The 19,104-nt window shown below is 34.5% G+C and overlaps 1 protein-coding gene across 1 annotated transcript in view; it reads right to left on the reverse strand.

Annotated features, from left to right (window-relative positions):
- Positions 1–16,300, reverse strand: part of LOC136771430 (solute carrier family 23 member 2) — a 32,019-nt gene extending 15,719 nt beyond the window's left edge. The window contains 11 exon segments of the mRNA XM_066723747.1: positions 907–1,015; positions 3,030–3,194; positions 8,247–8,506; positions 9,037–9,081; positions 9,084–9,192; positions 10,837–10,924; positions 12,296–12,477; positions 12,650–12,695; positions 12,697–12,798; positions 13,210–13,367; positions 16,172–16,300. Coding sequence (XP_066579844.1) covers positions 907–1,015; positions 3,030–3,194; positions 8,247–8,506; positions 9,037–9,081; positions 9,084–9,192; positions 10,837–10,924; positions 12,296–12,477; positions 12,650–12,695; positions 12,697–12,798; positions 13,210–13,367; positions 16,172–16,300 — 1,393 coding nt within the window.
- Between the last annotated feature and the right edge of the window lie 2,804 nt (positions 16,301–19,104).

Below are 19,104 nucleotides of genomic sequence, written 5' to 3' on the forward strand. Positions count from 1 at the left end.
TAAACTTTAAGAAACAGAGTTGTTGTTTTTCTCTGATGGAAACTAAAACAAATCTTAGCTTTGGAATGTAGAGGCATCCCGTACAAAGTCCTATACATTTTTAAACTGGAAAGATTCCATGAGTCATGTGTAATACATTGCACCCTTGTACTCAGTCACAAGGTAATGTTCATCCAGTTAGATTAGATTAAAAAATTGTATATTGTCATCATGTAAGTAATATGAATTGCTGAGCATATGTGACAGGTGGATAGTTTTGGCTACTTCCTTTGTTGTGAAAACTTTTTACATTTTTGCTTTTTCCTTACTTGCTCAAACCTGGCCTAGGGCCTATAAAAGGCTGAGCTGTGTTAGTAACAACTGATCGTTGCCTCAGCAGGGTGTGGTTGGGGCTGCTCTAAACAAGCAGAGTAGCTGATCAGGATCCAAGTCTGTTAGGGCCTTCTACATAATTTTAGGATTATGATTTGTTTTAATGATTTATAGTGCTGAATACGTGTGCTTTTTGACAATGAAGAGTAATACCAACTCCTCTGAGAGGACCTGGAAGGGGGAAATAGGAGAAGAGTGCAGACACTGTCTTGCGAAGGACACCATGCCAACTAGTTTGGATAATATTGTATTGTCAACAAGGTCTGTACATCAATCATGATCAATTAATTGATTAAATGTATTGATGTATCTACAAATGTGTGATCTATGATTTGTCTTAAGTTATCTTCTTTTTACTAGGTGTGTAAAACTCAACAAGATATATTAATTGTATTTATTTCATACATGTATGCCATGTGTGGCAATAGATTTAGCAATCTATCCTCCCCCCCCAAAGAACCTAATAAATCCAGTACAATTATACAGTTAATCATTAACCAATATATTAATTTATGAATGTCAATTGAAGCCTACCTGTGTCAATGATTCCAGGATTTGATTGAAACCAGGTCGGAAGAACTAGTCCACTGAAGGTTGAAAATCCCAAGATCAGCAAATTCCTTGAAGAATTCAAGTCCACATACTAAAATCAAAGCAGATTTAAGTTAATTAATTTTCATGCATGAATGTATAAGTTTATTTAGCTGTTGCTTATTTGTAATTTGTAATGACTAATGCAGTCAGAGAGCTCTTTGTGGTGTTTAAGAAAAACAGTTTTATATTAGTAACAGCTGTAACATGTAACATGCCTGTCAGAGTGAATGGGTGTATAAAACATTTTTTGTACACATTCTGGCATGCAATTTGTACTGTTAATACATGCATTGCATGTGGCATGATGTCACCAGGAATAGAAAAGCCAAATATTGTGTAATTGTTCCAGTATCTTTCTGAAAAGAGATAAAATGATGCACCAGAGTAAGTGTCACAGACGGTAACAGCTGGGTGTTCACTATTATATTACTTTTGCATTTGTTTTCAATTATTCACTTACACTTGGTTTGCTTTCATTACTTTCTCACTTAATTGCTTAATTGCCTTATTATTTGCACGTGTGTTTTTGTTATTGCTTCATCACCCAGCAAATCACGTGCTCTCCTTTGGACACACCGCACATAGTTGTCTGTGAAATCAGAGTGGCGTAGTTAGATTTTAAAATGTAGGTGTTTTTTCTGGTGCCAATTCACCCATGGCACGGGACATAAAATTATAAGTGAATGAATCTCATAACTATGTTTGTACTCACTATCTACTATCTCCCTAATGAAAAATACAACCTATGAATTTCTTCATACTCATGGGAATGACATGTTGTTGTCTTTTGGATTGGCAATCGTGTTACTTAAAAACTCGTGAATTTGTTTTGTGATTTGTTTCCTAGGGACTGCAGTCTATTGCCTGAAAACTTGGTTTGTCTCCAATTAGGTTTGTCATTTTTAGGACCAACATCACAAAGGCCACTTCATTAAATACAACATGCAACACATTTGCTTGAACTACAAGCTTTGCCAGGTGTGTCACCGTTAATTGAATACTGTGAATTGCCATGCTGGCTCTTACTTTGTCAAAACCGCAAATATAGAAGAACTTTGGAAGAGTCCGCAATGACATTCATTGACCCAACCCAACCAGGCCCAACAAAAACATTTAATCTTCTCAGCTGCACCCTGACAACTTCCTACAAATAAATTACACAAGTCTCTGAATTATGGATCATACCAGCCTATGATGTGAAACTGAATATGTACTTTGGCAGCTTATTATTTTCCAGGAGCTTATTCATTATTGATGTCACTAGTATATTGCTGTTCTTCTGAGTCTGTGCCAGAATTTGCCATGGGAATGAGTTTTTAAAACATTTTGTTAAATATTTCCTTTTTTCAAATGAAGATGCAAGTACGGCTATTCACGATTTTCCTCCCACTATTTGTAAATGTAGTTTGCCATACATTTCTTTATCATTGTGTGTTTTTTGGTTTTACATGTATATACTAAAGAGATTCCAGTAACTGGTTCACCACTAACACACAACATTTCAGAACATTACTATAAGGTTGTGGTGTGGCTAAGGCAGTGTTTATATAACCCTTATGACCCCACAGATTTACAACCATTTATAAAATGTGAGAGAGCCCCTAAAACCCCACCTATTTACATCCATAGCTTGCATTTATGAAATAAGGGTTAGATGTACAAGGGCTCGACTCATAAGAGTGGGGGTTGCTGGTACTAGCATAGGATGATATAATGGAAATACATCTATGATAAATACCCATCTTTAATGGTTATTATATAATCGATTTATATTGTTTTCCATATTATTTATCCTTTTTAAAATACTTGTCAACATTTTTAAAAATGTCAAAATGTTATTTCACAATATTGTCACAACGTTATAGAGACATTAATGAATGGATTTAGCTGAAGATGACTTTAATGAACAGTCATGAAACATATATATATATCTATATATATATAGATATAGATATATATATATATATATATATATATATATATATATATATATATATATATATAGATATTGCTTAGGAGAACAGAAAATACTAAAGATCTTATATTTGTGCATAGCTCCTTACCTGAAGGTTAGATATTCCGACAGCTACAATCATTCCAAACATAACCAAGAACATTCCTCCAATAACTGGATTTGGAATAGTAATAAATATAGCACCAAATTTTCCAAAGACTCCCAGTACAATCATTAAAATGCCTGCAGTCTGCAGTACCAGTCTGCTACCAACCTAAAAGAGGGAAGGAAGTAGAAAGCAGTAAATCATATATATATATATATTTGTAATATTCCAAATTAACAAAAAATTCTGTACATTAAATATGAAACAATGTATTACATGAATGCAATTTAATTTGCATATAACTTATCATTTAATTGTAACATGCATACACAAATGCATACCTTTAGAAAAAACAGTAAATCATCTTTTTAATGCAAAATATATCATTATATATTGTCTTATAATGTAAAATGTATTAATATGTTTTATAAATATATTACTTTTATTGTTAATTAAACTTCTTAAACGTCTAAAAAGTAAATAATCTCTAATAGGAAAATTCATAAAATTACCTTAATTAAGTAGTATGACCTATTGTTCTTAAAATTAAAAAAAAAAGGCCCAAACTAAATCAAAATTAAAATAAGTATGTATGTGATGTGTGTTTCCACTAGGTAGGAGAAACAGGTTGTATGTAATATGCAGTTGATGAGTTGGCCAATTTTAATTCTTAGATTTTTCTAATGTACTATGTAATTAATCAAAGAAAACATATATTATAGCAAGAATATGATTATTTTATGTCCTACAGTGTAAAAAAAAATACATGCCATTGTTCCAGAGCGAGTCTCTCATAAAAGCAACATTTAAAAATCTAAACTTTAAAACTTAACAAATTATGGCAGATGTCAAATTTAAGCATGTATGCGCTCTCAGTTTGTTTGGATGTGTCAAGTCATAACTTCCTGGATAGCAGAAAAACTACAGAATCAACAGATTTGTCTTCCCCATGGCAACTGTTATCAAGTCAGCCATACATTTAGCATTATGGTCTCAACAAGATGTGATTCATCCACAGGGGAGATTGTTTGTGCAAGATATTTGATTAAGAAAATGACATAATTGAAAATGAAATTAATTACTGTGCATTATCCTATTCATACAAATCAGCCCATGTCTCATAATTCGAGTGGTGCAGATGTTGGATTATGATCACTGCAGATTATAGATTTTGTTTTCCCTTTTCTGAACGATGGAGCGATTACTTGCACAAGCAATCTCCACTTTTAATCTCTGTTTTTGGAAAGAACAACATAATAATTCTGTTCTCAATGTTTTTCCTGCAGCCGTAGATACAGCAACACCGCTTGTTGTTTACGGAAACTATAATTACAATCAGGAGTTAGAATATGGAGAAAGAAACACTAACAGTTGGTTGACTTGATACTAATGACTCCAGTTGCTGCAGGGAAGACAAATCCAGTGGTTTTATTGTTTTTGATGGGAATTCATGAACCATCAAGTGAAACTGAAAAGTCTTATTTCCCCAAAGATGCTCATATGATAAATGATGTGGTGAACTCCTTGTTACATCCGCCTATTACATAATCCATTCTTAAAGAGTTTAAGCCCAGATGGGTGGTGTCAATTTAAATTTGCTATTCATCTACATTAACATGGGATACTTGTGAGTGTTTCCTTGATGGAGATTTAAATAGGTGTCCTCCCAATAAAACAAGATATAGAATGCTATAACTTATTAAATGAAGACATTGTGAGTGACAGAGATGAAAGTATGTATAATCTAAAAATAGTGAAGTGCTATGTAGGCTTAATGTAAAGGACTACAATTTAGCAATGTGTTCAGCAACATTTCCACTGGCTGTACAGATTTCCATACCAGATAACAGTCAATGGGTAGAGAAAAGTATTTGTCCAATGAAGGATTTCTGAGGCAAAATGGTACAAAAGAAGACAAAGCCATGGATTCAGTCAAAATGTTGAACTACCTGCCAATCACAAAATTACAAACCCAAAATGCTAAGGCAAATATAAAGCGGCCATGCCATGTGACACCTTTAGAACATAATCTTGGCAGGCAGGTCATCAAAACAGCGAACGATATGCTGATCAAGATAAGTAATGTCATGCAGTCACACTAATGTTTTTATCTATGCCTGTTTGTAGAGGTTGTAAGATACAAGAATGTATCATGCATGACAGCTGATGGGAAAGAAAGTTAACTTGTTACCACATGTTAACTTGTCACTGTATCATTCTTACTGTGATTCTTACTGTTTGTAACCAGTTCCACACAAAGCCTTCATTTCTTCGTGTTGATTAAATCAGCATTTGTATAATTTTCATTCTTTTATTGTCTAAAGCAGGGATGGGCAACTCCAGGCCTCGAGGTACTCGGTGCCCTCTAGTTTCGGTCCATCCCAAATCTTAATTAATAAATTGAACTAATTGTTTGAGTATTAAGTCAAGTCACCTGTCATTTCCAGATATTAATCAGTTGCTAATTGAAAGATACATTGAAAACCTGCAGGAATCAAATGTGTCCTCTTGAAAAGCCTTGCCGAAAAACTTAAACTAAATTAACCAATCAGGAAAGGTTTCTGATATTCAATATGGTGATAGTAAGGCTTCTTGGCACAGTATGTCTTGGTTCTTATTTCAAACCAGTTCTAAGAAAGTACAGGTCATTTTGAAATATAAGCTATATGCTTATAATTGTTTCTTGCTCATGTTTCTCTTATCTGGTCACTTTTGCTTATATGTGAATAGCACACAATTATATTTTGCCTGCATCTCACTCCTGTTTAATTTGGCGTAATTCCAAAGAAGGCCACAAAAATTTTCAGCATGCAACACCACCTTCACTGGACTAAAGCCTGTATTTAAACATTGTAATCAGTTTCTTTTCAATGACAATATTTTGAATTGCTAGATACTGCTGCACAATGGTGTCGATGGAAACTCTGGTCACTTTTAACCCATCTATCCCTGCTAATTATGTGTAAATCCTTGGCAACTATTAGATAATGATAGAGGTCAGATTTGCACAAGAAATCTGATCTGGTTTTGTATATTTCACAGTTTAGTGGAAATTGGATGACATGTGAGTAGGCTGAAAGTGACATAATTGAGAACTGTAAAGAAACACCAGATTCAAAATAAGTTCCCAGCTGAGTCATTTTCTTTTAAACTGCACCCCTAATACCTACTTAATTATTGTCGTTGTTGTAAAGACATGACAGCAAGATACTGTTATGCTTTGATAATTAATAAGATCAAGTAATGAGTCTTTCCTGTCATGTGGCCACTGTAAATGACTTGATAAATAAGATAGATTCAGATTAATACTTGTGGTGAGCTTGTTTTTTAGAAAAGACTAAAGAATAAAACAATCAAACAAAAAATGCAACAACATATTATGGTAATTGTGATCATCGGATACATAGCCTATAATCACGCTGCACACTAAAGCATTTTTCACAAACAATGAAATCAATTAACTCAATTGAGATGACATGTTTGTCAGGGATCATTTACAGTAATTTGAGCTGAGATGAAATAAATTAAAACCATTAGTATCAAACTTCATGGAAGTCTTCAAAACTTTCCAAGACAGTTGAACCAATTGCAATTGTTTAAACATGTCTTTTGGTTTCTCATTTCTGTGGTAGTGTGAAACCCAGGTCTGAAATAAGATGGGTAAATAGTATTCATAATAACTATTAATATTAATGAGAAATATATAGAAATATATACACTACCTTTTTTCTAGTTTTTATTGAAATTTACGCAGGTTTAATGTCTCAATATATTTTTTCTACAAAGGAAATCAAATATTGTTCAGAAAGTTCTTCCCAACACTGTTGCAGAAGTTCCCACAAATGTGTTCAGTTGTAGGTTGCTTTTTCTTTCACTCCTCTGTCCAGTTCATCCCATGTTTTGGGTCATTACCTTGCTGTAGGATGACTCTAGGCATATACTGGAGCAGGGATGGGCAACTCGCACATACGGCCCGCATCACCTGTCATGGACAGCCTAATTGAGTTGGAGTTGTGCTTCATCCTCCCAGCAGACAGGCAGCTACAAACGCAGTTCAATGCAATAATTGCTTGCTCAGTTAATTACTACAATCAACCACTAGAGGGCGCTAGCTCAAGAAGCATTAGGTTAAAGATAATATTAAAAGCACTTTCAAGCTTGGCACAACTACTGTAGCCAGCAGTAGAGGAGCTGGGATACAATGATACAATGGGAGACAGATTATCTTTTTTATTTAAACTAAAACTAAAGCTTTTGTAAGCTTTTGTTGCTTTTGTGTTATAATTCAGAGATAACTATAATGGGTTGGCTTTTTCATTTAAACTAAAACTAAAGCTTTGGGCAACTGGTGTGCTTTATAATAAAAACTAAAACAATAATCAGACATGTTGGATTATTTAATTAATTAGTAGTTATATTAGCCATGTAGAGGAAGGTGGTTTACAATATTCTATTAATGAGAGTGCGGGTTTGTAACCTGGCCCTCTGGTAGTAAGGATGCAAATGTATTGGCCCTCACCACCGTCAAAGTTGCCCATCCCTGTACTAGAGGGTATTGCATGGTGCTGCAAAATGCTGTGGTAGCCGTTTTGGTTCAGGGTGCCACTCACTCTGTGCAAGTCACCGACTCTGGATCCAGCAAAAGAGCCCCAGACCATCACACATCCCTCTCCATGTTTGACAGTTGGTGTCACACACTGAGGAACCATCCTTGCATGATTTTTGTGCAAATTTTGATTAATCATTCCATAAGACCTTCTTCCAGTCTTCAGTAGTCCACTGGCGGTGCTTCATGGCCCAAGCAAGTCTCTTTTTCTTATTTTGCCATCTTACCAATGGCTTTCTTACTGCCACTGGACCTGTCAAACCTGCAGCTTGAAGTCTTCTCTTCACAGTTGAAACTGAGACTTGCTTACTTCGACCAGTGTTAAGCTGTGCTTGAAGCTGTTGTCCTGTGAGCCGCCTATCACGCTATCTGTTGACTCTCAGAAACTTGTCTTCTGATTCTGTTGTGGCTTTGGGTCTCCCAGAAATCTTCCTGTCAAGAGTTTCCTCCAGTTTGCAAGTGCCTTTTGATGGTGTAAGAAACTGTACCTAAAAACTGTGCTTAAATTTCAATAAAAACTGGAAAAATTGTGGTGGTCTAAAACTTTTGACCGGTAGTGTAGATATAGACATATATATATATATATATATATATATATATATATATATAAATACCTTAGTTATCCCAAGTGCAGCAATGTTTTGACTGTATGAGGTAGTTCCATTCCCACTTCCCCAGATGGCTGCTAAAAAGCATCCAATCCCTTCTATTGCTATTCCACGGTTGATGGCATGAGTGGGTGGGGGTGGGGGTGGGGCCCCTGAAAGACAGGCACATGCATAATAATCCCCGATTGACTCCATGGTTGAAGCGATGACACCCGCCATCATGCCAAGCACAGAAGCCAGACTCACAGTCGGGAGACCCCATTGACCTATTGTGGAAATAAAAAGAAAATCGACCAGCTTTTTGACGTCCGACAAGCAGAATTCAATTACAACATTTACCATGAATTGTTCCTATAATAGTTTTTTTCAGTTTTGTCCCATTTAAAATGTTAAGTGTTTTTTTATTCTTTTGGAGGAAATGCCACAAATTCTAAAATAAGTCTCATTTTGACAACATCAAATTTTCATTTGGTTCTTCAGAATGTTACATTATTTTAAAGCATGAAGCAGGAGGGCTGATAGAAGATGCTGTCATAAAGCTATACAAATCAGTCACATCTACAAGGGCGTGAGTATGTTTCTCAAGATTGAATAAAGAAAATAAATCATAAGTGGATACTTATAAGAATTACACTAAAATGTCAAGTAAATCAAAGCATAACAAACTGTGATAAATACATAAATAAATAATTCTACCCATTCTGAAAGTACTTTGGTTGTTTCCATATGTCATGTTTGTACATGTTTGAATAGATCTTTTATATATATATATATATATCTGTCTGATAAGGCTCACCTGGGTAAGGAACATGAAACCATGGTGCACTTGTTACAGCGTTGACTCATCAGGTTCTGATGGCAGTGCATTGAAGTATGTCAGTAAGAAGCAAACGAACCAAGACCCACACATTCCAAATAACGCCTGTATACATGGAAACACAAATGCGTGATTGTGTATGAAATTAATACCTATGGAAATGAAAGGGAAGATATAATCTTTCCAAAACATAACAAGCACTAGAATATGACATGCATCATTGTATTGCTTCTCTGTCAAAAAAATGAATTGTTGATTTAAACCAGTTTATTTTGGATACTGTGTTATATACAGGACAGACTCGGGTTCATGTGAGTTTCAGGAAGGTGGTTCTATGCACTCAAGCAAGTAGGCTGCCTTTGACATAGAAGACGTGTTAGATTTGGCAATATTTGACCATTCTTTTTACAAAACTGTTCAAGCTCTGTCAAGTTCCTTGGGGAGAGTTGATGGACAGCAATCTTTAAGTCATGCCACATATTTTTGATTGGATTGAGGTCGTGGCTCTGACTGGGTCAAGGACATTTACTGTTTTGTTCCTTAGTCATTCCAGTTTAGTTTTGGCTGTGTGAAGCTATATCTGTTTTTATTTTCAAGGAATGTTCTACAAAATTATGTAATATTTTTTCACTTGAAATTTGTGGGGTAGGATATGTAGATACATGGAAAATAAATAAATTATTGCATTTTCATTCCAGGCTATAAGGCAACAAAAGGTGAACATTTTGAAAGGGGGTGTAGACTTTCTATAGGCACTGTATATTTATTTTGTACTGAATTAATTTGGGAACCTAACCTCACCTCAGCTCACCTCAGATCACGGCTTTTTGCTTTTTGAAGTAACATGGAGTTCAGTTGGTATTTAGCCAAAAGCATGGGACAGGTGTTGGCTCTAAAGTGTGAGATATCTAGTAGTATTAGAGTAGTATATTATAACTGGATTATGGGTGGATTTATGGATTATGTTAACACTGGCATGATTTGCTTCCTCAATGGTATTACGGTAGATTAACTGTAACAAGTCCACTGCTTCTTCCTTTCAAAGTTTTGCATAAAAAGCCTAATTTAGATTAAATCATTCAACATATATCTGTCCTGCTTCCTCCCTGGAAATACACAGCACAATATATGTCATTAATTACAAGTTAGCATGGAGTGATTGTGCATAACCTGTTTATCTCTGTTCTCTGTTTAGGAAAGATCTTTCTTTTGCTACCTCTGGATTAACCTATTTAAAGTTATTCACTCATGGTAGCTGATCATTTACTATATATATTACTCTGGATATAGAAGCTTAGCAGTTTAATACATTATTATTATTAACACAACCTTTCAACATCAAGAGTTGGTTTATCCAGTTTCTGACTTTTAGAGAAAGAATGCACAGCTGGTAAATATCACCTGGGGGTGAATTTGTTGGTGTTCTTTACTTGTGTGAAAAGCAAATAGAACATTTCAAGTGATTCACAAAATCTAATATTTAATAAACTCTCACTAAGCCAAGACAATTTGTCAAAAAAACAAACTGGTCTGTGATAAATCTGCCATGCAAAGAGGAATGTAACTAATCCTATGCATCATGCATCTGACACTCCCTAAACTGTTCTGTGTTTAGTCACATAAATATATTATATTTATTTCATTAAGTTCATTTTTTAAACAGTTCTGCACACTTGACTCATGATCTGTAGTCAACAGTGTTCACTCTGCAAAGGAAGTAATACAATGCAAATTTAATGGAAATACTTACTGAAAGAGTTTGAATAGAGGGTATCGGATAACCTTCCATTTCTTCTCTGTGTAGGCAAGTAATGGGACATCAACTTTACTCAGATACTGAGAGAAGAGAAGAATTAGACCCACTGTCCTGTGCAAATGGGAATAGATAATTCTTTCAATCAGAATTAACTGCAGACTATACATTTGCTACTTTTATGCAGCTTTTCATTTAATTTCACATCAGATTGGAAAACAAAACAAATCTGGTTAAGAGCATATATAGGACAAGAATATTTTATTATTGTGTGTGTGTATGTATATATATATATATATATATATTTGCCTCATGCTCGTGAAAATACAAAATAAAATAACAAGCACCTGTGCAAAATCAAAACTTTGACTAGCCTGCAAATTTCAGATCCAATACTCGGTTGCTGCTTTTTGTTCGACAGGATTATTCCTTCTACCTAAAGCAATTCCCCATTTGCTTATAGCTCATAATTTTGAAATGGTCCTAGACAAGGCATGCAACATCTTTCTACAAGAACATAATCTTACATTTGCATAAAGACATCCACCACATTAAAACAATTTAAAAAAGGAATATATGCACCATCTATTCTACACTAAGGGAATTACATGAGGATCAATAACAGGATCAATGAGGAAATGACAAGAAGGAGTATTCATATGAACGTACAGTGGTATCAGCTAATGGAGAATTATTAGGAACATAAAGGTTAAGCTGTATAACCCCCCCTGTCAAACCCATACATATTTTAAAATGATTAATACTATAGGTAGTATTATCAAAGGGCAGCAAAGGTAATACTTAAGACACTAAACATAGATGAAGGGCCTTTTTAGGAACATAATCTTTACTCCTGATCTGCTGCATAGGTCTCAGAGATAAAATGTATCATCAAGATATGTTTTGTTAAACAGGTTGACACAGCCCTTAAGAAAGTGAGACACACCTTCTTAGAAAGTATGAAAATATGAAAGACATGGTGGAATGAATTTAAATTCAGATTAAATTATGCTTTCAATGCAGTTTATGGACAATACATAGTTGTTTACTTTTTAGAGGTATTACGAACCACCAAAAATCTTAAAAATTCAGTAGAGCAGGAACACAACTAATGACCCGTACATTCATTAAAAATGCTTTTAGAAGATCGTTGAAAGTATTTGTAAAATGTATAACAAAAACAGCCTCAGCGAATTTAATCTTCTTAAAACTAAGAGTAAAAAGAAATCTCACAGATCAAGAGAGAACCTTTATAGATTTAAACAGTTATATAAAAAGACTATCTACTTTTAAACGGTTATCAAAAAGCTGTAGTATATTAGCTTTTTTGTGAAAGGAGATTTATTGCACATAGAGGCAATTTTAACAGGGGATATCAATTAGCAAAAATAAAAAAATGGCATCCACTGGACTGGTCTTGCCCACCCAAGATATTTAAGTCCTAATGTAGCATGAAGCAATTCACAGTGATTGATGCTTACTTACAAGGCAGCAATTCCCCAATGGCCTCCAGACTTCTTCCCAGCCTCTAGGAAAAGGGAAAGTCCAATGAGGTTTATGGTGGGAGCAATAGCTAAGGGGCCAATAAACCTTAGGACACAGCCAACAAGACCTGAGAAGCCCAGCACTATCTGCAGCAAACACGCTATCAGAATGGCTCCTTGAATCTGTAAAAGGCAAAAGGAGAGAATATTTTGTATCTTTGTTTTGAAACCTTTGGAAGATGTATTCCTGGTTCAAAATCTTTGTCTTGGATAAAGGAGGACATGGTTTCGTTTTGAAAAGCAAATGCTTCAACTCCAGTTCAATTTTTTTTTTAAATAATAATTAAAAAAACACCTCACGCATTGGGGATTTCCATATTTCATCTCTGTCAATGTGAGGAACTTCTATTTTGTTTGAGAACGTTGCATTCTGGTCGGGGCATTTCTAGAATGGCCAGTGTAGGGGTGAGAAAGCTGAACGTGCCCCCTTGAAGAATAGGCAATCTGAAATACAGTCATAGATTTGCAAGGGTATCATACAGAATCTGAAGTCAGCGAAACCCTGATACACTTTATTATACTGATCTTTAATCATGAGCCACATGAAATTACATATGCCTATTTGGAAATTAAATAATTCCCACGATATAATGAAATCGTTCCCACAATATAATGAAATCGCTCCAACGATATAATAAATTGTTCCCACAATATAATAAATCATTCCCACGTTATATATTATTTTAGTTTCGTGTCCCCTCCAGGAACACAGGGAATTTGAACCCCCTTCAAAGGCTAGCAGAGTGAGATCACCATAACTGGCTCAGTCACAATTACATTTCATGAGTTTCAGCAAGTATTATCGATTTAAAATAATATTTGGAGAAAAATAAAAATAAAATAATTGCTCACGACCTAGTCCCGAAAGTTGTCTGGAGTATTGTGTACACGCCTGAGACAAAGAATATGGTGCTGATGAGCTGGCTTTTAGCTGCATTGTTGTCTTGAATGCACAGAGGTTCCGCCAAAATGAGTGGGATGGCGACAATGCCACCAAAAGCCAGGATATAATGCTGTGAAAGAATTGGAAAGATTAAAGCATTATCCAAATATAATTAGCATTAACTAACAGGACTCCCATCTGTAGGACGCAATGTAACTTACAACAAGGAGCTGTAGTGTGTGATATTGACAAACATTTTCTTACGTAATGATATTCTGTGGGAAGCAAAAACATTGAATTTGATTTCAAACATGTCACCAAGTTTCCATACATGTCATGTCATTTTATGAAGAGATTATTTTTTGTTTTAAATCATTGGTACTCAACATGATAATTTATTTTTAGTTTTCTTTAAACACCTTCCAAGTATCTAATAGCAGGTCAGTTATTAGATTAAAAATTTTTGCAGCACATTAGTCCCTTTCATCCGTAAAACAATCCACAAGTAAGCACACACTGTATATGCACATTCTAAGAGATGTGTTTTGTTTGTGAAATAAACTGGGCTTAATAAAAAAAAAAAAAATGGGAATTCGAAAAAAAATGTTTTTTTAAATGTTTGTTTTTTAAAGGGTTATTACAAAAAATGTGTAATTAGAATAAGTGTGTAAACAAAAACTTTTTTAATTAAACGTAATTTAAAAATTGTTGTTTATTTTAAGGGGAGACAGGGGGCCGGATTAAATCAAAACTTTGACCCATCCTTTAATAGCAAACTACAAACCTGTTCATCATAGCGGTTACATTTATGATTAGAAGAAAGAGGCATCTTAGTAAAAATGAAGCCGCAACTGAGTACAGTTCTGTAGTTTTCTGTTAGCTGATTTGTCAACGTTTTGATTTAATCCAGCCTAGGAAGTATAATTGGAAAGGGGGATGTAAGCATACTTAGTTTTTTTGTCATTCTTTTAAAATTACTGTTTTTTTAAACACCCCTTTCCTTAATGTGTTGTTTCCTTATTGCTTTTACTGTCAGCCTAAAATAGTCATTATCATCTCACTTAATATGTTTATGATCAATTATGTTGTTTTAAACATTGTTTAGTACTACTACTACTACTACTACTACTACTACTACTACTACTACTACTACTAATTATAATAATAATAATAATAATAATAATAACAAAGATTTCATAAGAAAATTTCGAATGCTAGAAGTGTCCATTTTATTTAAACATAAGAGCTAAGCAAAATGTTATAATCTCCATTACAATGTAGGAGTTTTCTTGTATTTTCTGTGCATCCCTCCAACTGATCCACTAACATGCTGGATGTCAGCCTGAGCACTTTCACAATAGGTCCCACTACTTAATCCAGTTTGACCTGTATTATTTTTGAATAGATGGAGCTGAATCACCACGATGAGACTGAGCTGGAATTCTTGTGTATGCCTAGCGGCAGATTTGGTCTCAGTGAAGCACTACATGACATGTTGAAAAGACTCTTTGATTTCCCGCTTGTCATCTCAGTCAGTCATTCATATCCGTTGAACAGAAGATCTTTTATCTGGCAATGGTTGAATTGCCAGGGGACACAAAATAGGAAATCTGTCTCTCCAGAAGGCCAGTGTTGGCCATCCCTTAGTTTTACTGGTTGTTCATTATCATTGGCAGTTAGACATGGCATTAGTGTTCATGTTTAAATATCAGAAGGCTTGCAAAAGTAGCAGATATATTTAACTACAGTTATTAAGGGATTTTAATTAACCCTTGACTTTGCATATAATAATAGGGATGATTTCTTAGTCATAATTCTTAGGTAATTATTTACATAATGTTACTGAAAGGGGAAAATTACAATTTTGCTTTGCTGTACCTAGCCATTTCCTAGTAAACATAGTTCCTAGTATTTTGGGAGAATCATGAATATATACTTATCCTACACAGTCTGCTGAGCTGAAATATAGAACTTGAAGTTAAACCTCACAGGTCATACTTCCCAGATACACATATAAACATCAGTATATTTTTTAATGCTGTAGCACAAATAAAGTACAACTAACAACTTGTAAGTTACAAGTTGGGTGCAAAAAAGCCTAGTGGTTTGGGTTTGCCAACAGTTTGCAATGTCTTTAGATAAAAACAACAACAACAATGACAAAAACACAGATTTAGTCATCCAGCTTCTCTCTTATATATTAACTACATACAGAACATTATGAAAAACAAAAATGAAATTCTTCACCAGATTGCATAGAGAAAAGGTTGACCACTACATCTATGGCAGAGACAATAAACCGGAAGTAAAACAATCAATCATACAGATACATTGCTGTGTTAATTGAAATAAGGGGCTGGATTAAATCAAAACTTTGACCCACCCGCTAATAGAAAACTACAGAACTGTTCTCAGTTGCGTATTCATTTTTAGTAAGATGCCACTTTCTTCTAATCATAAATGTTTCCGCTATGATGTACAGGTTTGTAGTTTTCTAGCTGGTGGGTCAAAGTTTCGAGTTAATCCGGCCCAAGATCTAAATAAGAATCCAAGCTGTTCTAACAGGTAAATAAGTTAATTTAGAAAACTGCATTCTGGGGGTTCAAATTAAGTTATTGTCTGCTTATTTGCATAATCTATGCAAATAGCATGTGCATGTTCATGTTCACGTCCACCAAACCATCTGATAAAGAAACATCTGTAAGAAATGTAATAAAGCCATTAATCATCATATTTTAATTCAAGGAGAGAATGATTATTTACGTGATAATTTCCAGTGGAAATATATGTTCTTATAGCTATACTGGTAATATTAATAGTAGTATTTACATTTCATGACCACTGCAAGAGAAGGGACATTTTTTGTTTTATAATGTTAACATAAAAGATGACTTGACGATTGCATGACATACAGAAAAATAAAGTATACACTACCTGGAAACCAAGCAAGATGCACAGGTACCATGGTGGTCTATCATTAATACTATACATGAGATCCCCCTGTGATCTGCTTTCAGATATGTCTTCCATACTTTCTGGGCTGGTTTCATCAATCATAATCATCTCTGTCTGGTGACTGGAATCTGTGCTTTGTAAAATATATCATAATTGATTGCCACTCTCTGTATTCCAAGTTAAAACCACTAATGAGCTTTACAATGTGTGCAATTTGCTATAATGTATATTTTGCTGTTTTGCCTATAACTTGTGTCATACTAAACACATTTGTTATCACGATTGTTCAGGAAAGAGTTATAAAAACCGACAAAGTATTTCTGCTTTAAAAAATCCCCTTTGTGCTTTCTTGTAGGAATTTTCTTGTAGCTCTTTTCACAACATGGAGTGGAGCTACGGATATCATCTGAACCTTCCAGTTATTTCACGTCAAGCTTGTTGTGCGTATGATTGAATATGTTCTGCATAATTCTAATTTGCTATATCTCCTTCACCTGTGCAACTGCTGACAAACAGCTTGAACTCCTGACAAACAGCTTGTAGAAGAAACGATTACAGTGTTATGAAAAATGCGTACCATATATCAGTAACAAAACGAATTGAATAAGACACATAAATATATTTCTAATTTTGAGTTCAAATGTCAATCAAATTATACAATTTGGATTAAGTAATTTGTAACATCAAATTTGACTTTTTCTAAAACTATAAAAGACTAGTCCCACATATTTCGAATGTAACAATGGCTGTTAATAATATTCAGCATTAGACCTTTTGAAGCCCTCAAGAAAGGCAATTTCAATAGAATTGAACATGAGCAAGAAATAATTATTTCAATGAGGGTGTGTTAATTCTTCCCAAAGTATCAGAAAAAAATATATATATAATATAAGAAACAGGGCTTACAGGTCGCTTGGGAAGTCAAACATAAAAAATGTATTCAGACAGTACTTGTAATATTAGTCCTTTACTCTCCTGTAAGATAGCACTTTACAACATTTTATCATACTTCTTGCAATATTAGTACTCATATTGTTATTTTGATATTCCCTATGCTCCCTTTCCTGTGGCCCTTGACTGTGACCTAACATATTGTCTGCACTTAGCTTTTACAATCCAGGATGTAAGACCTCTTTTAATGTATTCACTTGTGTAAATTGGAATTTGTAAAATGTTGTATGCCTTGAACTGCACTGTATTTTTGCACTTTCTATTGTGCTTATATTTTGTAAGTCGCACTGGATAACGGCGTCTGCCAATAAATAAATAATAATAAAATAATAATAATGTATCCCTACTGAGGCTTCAAACACAATAGTGGTTTATTTTATGTTTTAGCAGGGGGGGTATTTTAAAGGTTAGAAGCAAATTAAAAGTAGAGGGAATACTTTTGTCAGATTAATACTGAGCACAACATGAAATGAATGATAATTATATTCCAAAATAAATTAATTTAGAGTCAAATCAACTGAAGAACTGACAAAAGCCCTACAACTGAAGAAAGAGGCTCCATCAATGCTTTAAAAGAATACTTTGAAGACAAATTACATCCTAGGAAGTCATTTGGAAACAAGAGTGACACAGATTTGTATTCATGAACTCCTTCCTTATTTTCGAGGAATGGGGAATGATGAAGCCTGCTCATGCCTTTGGCCATTTTTAAGCAGCTACAGTATGGAGGGTAAATACACGCTTTGTTTGAAATGTTTCCTCAGTTAAATAAGGAGAAAATACTTCAAAGATGTCTCAACATACCACATCCAAAGATGTTAATCGTGGCATTCTTGATTTGCCACAAGCTTTGCCATAAGTGATCTTAAAATTTGCATCCTTCTTTACATTCTTCGTGTTATAAAAAGAAGACTAGATACAAGTAACATATTTCTTGGTTAAACTTTTGGTTCATAAAAATATCTTATAAATAACACTAGCAGTTCTTTCTGTACATTTACACAAATTCAAACTCATACTAAATTAATATGGAATACAACCAAGCAAAACAAAAAAATCTAATTAGAGTAATTCAGTTAATGGTACATAACAGATATAATTTTAATTAATTAAATGTAAGCAGTAAGGCTGGTTTGCTGGATTGTAACTGTCAGCAGAGACGTGCCCCAGGGTACCGAGCTGCATAGTCTAAAGAAGCATCGTATCAGCTACCAAAAGATTATGGTCCACAATTGTGTGCATTCTTGAGAATCCAGCACAGTGATATCACAAGAAAGATCATACACACCGAGTCTTTTTGTTTATTTGTGTTTATTTTTGCATTCTCCCATGAATAGTTCCTGATACTAATTCAAAGCATGTAAAGTCAAAGGACTGCAAAACCAGTAAAATTTCAAAACCTGTTTTTCTCTCAGACTTTCACTTAACTTTTCATTTGTTTAGTCATTATGCTTTTGATTGCCTTCCTGGGGGCTGCATTTCAGTGTAGGATGCATTGAAACTGTTTGTCTAATATGGTGATTAGCCAAATGATAATTTAGAGATATCTCAAAATGCATTTCAAGATACAGTGAGAGAAAAAAGTATTTGATCCCCTGCTGATTTTGTACGTTTGCCCACTGACAAAGAAATGATCAGTCTATAATTTTAATGGTAGGTGTATTTTAACAGTGAGAGACAGAATAACAACAAAAAAATTCAGAAAAACGCATTTCAAAAAAGTTATAAATTGATTTGCATGTTAATGAGGGAAATAAGTATTTGACCCCTTCGACTTAGTACTTGGTGGCAAAACCCTTGTTAGCAATCACAGAGGTCAGACGTTTCTTGTAGTTGGCCACCAGGTTTGCACACATCTCAGGAGGGATTTTGTCCCACTCCTCTTTGCAGATCTTCTCCAAGTCATTAAGGTTTCGAGGCTGACGTTTGGCAACTCGAACCTTCAGCTCCCTCCACAGATT

The sequence above is a fragment of the Amia ocellicauda genome, chromosome 15 (genome assembly GCF_036373705.1).
Source record: "Amia ocellicauda isolate fAmiCal2 chromosome 15, fAmiCal2.hap1, whole genome shotgun sequence".
Classification (NCBI taxonomy): domain Eukaryota; kingdom Metazoa; phylum Chordata; class Actinopteri; order Amiiformes; family Amiidae; genus Amia; species Amia ocellicauda.